The sequence below is a fragment of the Nannospalax galili genome, unplaced genomic scaffold (assembly GCF_000622305.1).
Source record: "Nannospalax galili isolate Female #2095 unplaced genomic scaffold, S.galili_v1.0 scaffold251, whole genome shotgun sequence".
Taxonomy (NCBI): domain Eukaryota; kingdom Metazoa; phylum Chordata; class Mammalia; order Rodentia; family Spalacidae; genus Nannospalax; species Nannospalax galili.
This window is the reverse complement of record NW_008329576.1, coordinates 596,766-601,981: the sequence shown is the minus strand read 5'-3', so window position 1 is coordinate 601,981 and position 5,216 is coordinate 596,766. Positions and strand designations below refer to the sequence as shown.

General features: G+C 43.3%; 1 protein-coding gene across 1 annotated transcript in view; it reads right to left on the bottom strand.

Moving 5' to 3' along the window:
* Positions 1–5,216, bottom strand: part of Amhr2 (anti-Mullerian hormone receptor type 2) — a 9,789-nt gene that overhangs the window by 1,063 nt on the left and 3,510 nt on the right. Inside the window, 4 exon segments of the mRNA XM_008838605.2 lie at positions 606–742; positions 889–1,036; positions 1,213–1,385; positions 1,510–1,624. Of these exon segments, the coding sequence (XP_008836827.2) occupies positions 606–742; positions 889–1,036; positions 1,213–1,385; positions 1,510–1,624 (573 nt within the window).

Sequence of the window (5,216 nt, the reverse complement as noted above, 5' to 3'; positions counted from 1 at the left end):
TCTTTTTGAGACAGGGTCTCCCTGTAGCCCCAGCTGGCCTGGAACTTACTTATGTAGATCAGGCTGGCCTTGAACTCACAGAGATCCGCCTCTGCCTCCTGAGTGCTGGGATTAAAGGTGTGTGCCATCACACCCGGAAAGCCTTAAACTTTTATTATAAGGCTGTTGCTCTGAACTTTTATAACTAGAACTGACTTTAATTGGATCATAGCAGATACACAGTTGTATAGTATGAAAAATGAGTCACTGGATTGAATTTGAGGGTCAACTGTACCAAGAGAGGTACCATCACAGGGGCAGACCTCTGAGTGGGAGCAAAGTCAGAGAGCAAGAGTGAGAGCGAGAACGAGCGAGCAAGAGAGAGAGAGAGAGAGAGAGAGAGAAAGAGGCTCAGCAGGAATGTGTGTGTGTGTGTGTGTGTGTGTGTGTGTGTGTGTATGTCTCAAGCAGGTGGAACCAGCTGTGTGTGTGAGGCTTAGGAGAGAAAAGGTAAACTGAGGGCCAGTATAGGAGTAGATGGTCTTGCTGTGTGGTAGGAAGTCCTTGAAATTCATACTCAGTCCCCATTCTCCAGGTCCCCAGCTGGCCGGCCTGTGGCTTCTTACTGTGGCAACGCAGCTCCAGGTGGATGGGATGTAGGGGCGCCTCCTTTCCTCTACTGCCAAGGCCCAGAGATCACAGGTGCTTGGGGTGCTGCCCAGTTCTGCCTCATAGGCTAATTGGAAGGGAGGTGGTCTGCTGTCTGGGAAAGTATAGGGGCAAAGTGTCAACCTGCCCTGGAAGTACCTCCCATGAAGAAAGACTAGGAAAGAAGGTCACAGCCTTCTGGAATCAGGTCAGGAAATAGGTGAACCAATGGTGGTATGACACCAGGGATGGAGACTTTACCAGGACTCAGATCTGAACAGCGGCTCAGGATCTCCCATAGAAGCAGAGCCAGAGAGTAAACATCTGCTCTCCGGAGGGCTGTACCCCAGTCCTGTAGGTCTAGAGTCTTGTCCAAGAGCTCTGGTGCCATGTACCTCTGGGTGCCAGCCTGGAGAATAAGATGTGGAAGGCCAAGAATCACCTCTATGGCAACCTGCCCTGCAGCCCTGGTCCATATATCCTTCCCAGTTACAGACTATGCAATGTCCCAACTGCTAGCATAGATGCACTGTGGTCATCAGCCCCATCATCATCTTGGGCCTCACCCTTATCCAAAGCACTTACCTCCATGATGGCAGCTGGACCCCGAGGTTGAGTAAGGGCTGAGGCAGGGGGTTGAGTGTGGCCAGGGAGCACTAAGGCAAGGCCTAGGTCTCCGATGGCACATGACCTATCTTCTCGAATGAGCACATTCTGACTGCTCAGATCTCGGTGGGCAATGCCTGGTTTATATTGACCTGTGGGGAAATCCAATGTTTAAGGAACACAGGTCATTTGGCTTTCCTCTAACCAGGCCATCTTCAACTGAACACAACAATGTGGCTCTTGACTTCTCTGGATCCCTGCAACCAGTTCACTTACCATCCTGCCAGCGTTCCTCATGGAGAAATGCCAGGCCCTGGGCCAGGGACAGTGCCATCCGCAAGGAACTTCCCAAGTCACTAGTATACTGAGTCAAGTAGTGGCACAGGGAGCCCTGGGGAAAAGCAGAGAGAGGAGGCGGGCACACAGAGCTGGAGGTGGATCATCCCAGGGAGCAGAGATCAATTGACACTCTTCCCAAACCTCCTCAATAGACAGAGACACCCTGACAGATCCAGGTCAAGACACTAGACAGTGGAAGTGTCAGAATGTGCATCCATCAGAGTGACAGAAAAAAATAGTAACACTAGTGGGGTGTGGTGCCTCATTCCTGTCATCTTAGCACTTGGGAAGTATAGGCAGAAGAATCAGGAGTTCAAGGCTGTCCTCAGCCACATAGCAAGTTACAAGCCAGTCTAGGTTTGAGACCCTGCCTCAAAACATCAAAAAAAGAAAAAAAAAAAAAGAAAAACTTTAACCAAATATTGTGGGACACATGTGTAATCTCAGCACTCAAGAAATTCAAGCAGGAAGCTCCAATGTTTAAAGCCCAGCCTGAAAGAAAAAATAGCTTTAGATCCACTATACTGAGTACTCACTATAGCCCAGGCTCAGGCACAAGTTTTTTGTTTTTTGTTTTTTGTTTTTTTTTTTTTTTGGTCTTTTTGAGACAGGGTCTCCTTGTAGCCCAAGCTGGCCTTGAACTCACTTTGTAAACCAGGCTGGCCTCAAACTCACAGAGCTCCGCCTGCCTCTGCCTCCTGAGTGCTGGGACTAAAGGCATGCACCACCACACCTGGCCAGAGAAGTTTTTTTCCTCTCTTTTCTGCTTTCTTTTAAAAATTTTTTATTACATTTATTAGTTTATCTCTGTGTGTGTGTGTGTGTGTGTGTGTGTTCACAGGAAGGCATGTGGTACATTGAACATGGGGGAGGTCATACGATAACTTTCTTCCATTGGCTTTCTCCTTCCACCATGCAGGTTCCAAGGACTGAACTCAGGTGATCAGTCAGGCTTGGTGGCAAGCACGTTTACCCACTGAGCCATCTTGCTTGTTAACTTCTTTCCTCCTTCCTTCTTCCTTCCTTCCTTCCTTCCTTCCAGGCTGGCTTTGAACTCAAGAGATCCTCCTGCCTCTGCCTCCCTCCTTCCCTCCCTCTTTCCCTCCCTCCCTCCTTCCTTCCTTCCTCCCTCCCTCCCTCCCTCTGTCCCTCCATCCCTCCCTCTCTCCTCTCTCTCTTTGAGGCAAGATCTCACTAAATATGTATGTATCCTTGCCCTCAAACTTGCAGTGATCCTCCTGTTCTACCTCTTGAGTGTCAGGAGTACAAGCACGCAACATGGCACCTGGCCAAAGTTGGAGCTTTAGAAGAGGCTGAGTAAACTTGCTTGAGGTCAACTGGGGGGAAGAAGTGGAGTTTGAATTCAAGCACTCTGACTCAAGAGTCATATATGCTGGCTCCGAGGATTCAGAACAAAGGTAGTCAGGGGCATACCTCAGACCACCTGATCTGCATAGACATGGATAGATAGAACTAGTAGACAGGGAGCAACTGGGAATAGGGGGCAAAAAAAGCAAAGGAGGTCCTCATCCAGTGATATACTGAGTTCCTTCAGTGTGCCAACAGCTGTGCCTAGAGAGCAATGTGACTGAGGGACAGATGATCATGACCGTACGAACACAGAATACAATAACTTCCACAACGGAAAAATGAACCAAATGCCATGAACGGGAAGCAATAATGATCAACCCTATTTGCTACGTAGAACAGTCTGGCCTCAAACTCACAGAGCGCCACCTGCCTCTGCCTCCAGAGGGCGCCACCACACCCAGCCTCCCCTTCATCCCTTTTGCTCACTGTTTTCCCCGAAATATTTTAAATTTGCTATTATTATTACTGCTACTGTGTGATTATTGCTGTATTATCACTGTTACTGTATTATTATTACTGTTACTCTATTATCTCTGTTACTGTATTATTACTGTTACTGTGTGATTGTTACTGTATTATCACTGTTACTGTATTATTATTACTGCTACTGTGTGATTATTGCTGTATTATTACTGTTACTGTATTACTATTGCTGTTACTGTGTGATTATTGCTGTATTATCACTGTTACTGTATTATTATTACTGTTACTGTGTGATTATTGCTGTATTATCACTGTTACTGTAGTATTATTACTGTTACTCTATTATCTCTGTTACTTGATTATTACTGTTACTGTGTGATTGTTACTGTATTATCACTGTTACTGTATTATTATTACTGCTACTGTGTGATTATTGCTGTATTATCACTGTTACTGTAGTATTATTACTGTTACTCTATTATCTCTGTTACTTGATTATTACTGTTACTGTGTGATTGTTACTGTATTATCACTGTTACTGTATTATTATTACTGCTACTGTGTGATTATTGCTGTATTATCACTGTTACTGTAGTATTATTACTGTTACTCTATTATCTCTGTTACTTGATTATTACTGTTACTGTGTGATTGTTACTGTATTATCACTGTTACTGTATTATTATTACTGCTACTGTGTGATTATTGCTGTATTATCACTGTTACTGTAGTATTATTACTGTTACTCTATTATCTCTGTTACTTGATTATTACTGTTACTGTGTGATTGTTACTGTATTATCACTGTTACTGTATTATTATTACTGCTACTGTGTGATTATTGCTGTATTATCACTGTTACTGTAGTATTATTACTGTTACTCTATTATCTCTGTTACTTGATTATTACTGTTACTGTGTGATTGTTACTGTATTATCACTGTTACTGTATTATTATTACTGCTACTGTGTGATTATTGCTGTATTATCACTGTTACTGTAGTATTATTACTGTTACTCTATTATCTCTGTTACTTGATTATTACTGTTACTGTGTGATTGTTACTGTATTATCACTGTTACTGTATTATTATTACTGCTACTGTGTGATTATTGCTGTATTATCACTGTTACTGTATTATTATTACTGTTACTGTGTGATTATTGCTGTATTATCATTATTACTGTTATTGTGTGTGTGATATGTGGATCAGTGGAGTCCATGCCGTAGTGCACAAGTAGAATCCGGGGACAGCTGTGTGGAGTGAGTTCTCTCCTTCTACCTTTAGTTGGGTTCTGGGGATGGAACTCAGGCCCCCAAGGTTTACCTAAGAAGCATCTTTCCCAGCTGAGCCGTCTCACCAGCCCCTCAGGTCACATCTTATTTGTTCTTATAGTACCAGTGCCCTCTCTTTCAGCTCTTAGCACACTTCACATTCGGCACTTCTTTCTGTGTTTATCTGTTTCTGTGTCCCTTGCTAGTCTATAAAATCTATAAAATCAGTAACTGTGTGTGTTTTCCCAGCATCTAGTACAGCTCTTAACACAGAGTCTATAAATATTAGTTAAGTGAACATATGAATATGTTGGACAGCTATACCTGGATATATTTAACAATGGCTCACTTTGTGTATGTGTGTGTGTATGTGTGTATTTGTATATGTGTGTGTGTGTATTTGTGCATCTGTATGTATGTATGTATGTGTGTGTATATGTGTGTGTATATAAGTGTGTATGTGTGTGTATGTGTGTGTATATGTGTGTGTATGTGTATGTTTGTGTCTATGTGTGTATGTGTGTGTATGTGTGTGTATGTGTGTGTATGTGTGTGTATATGTGTGTGTATATGT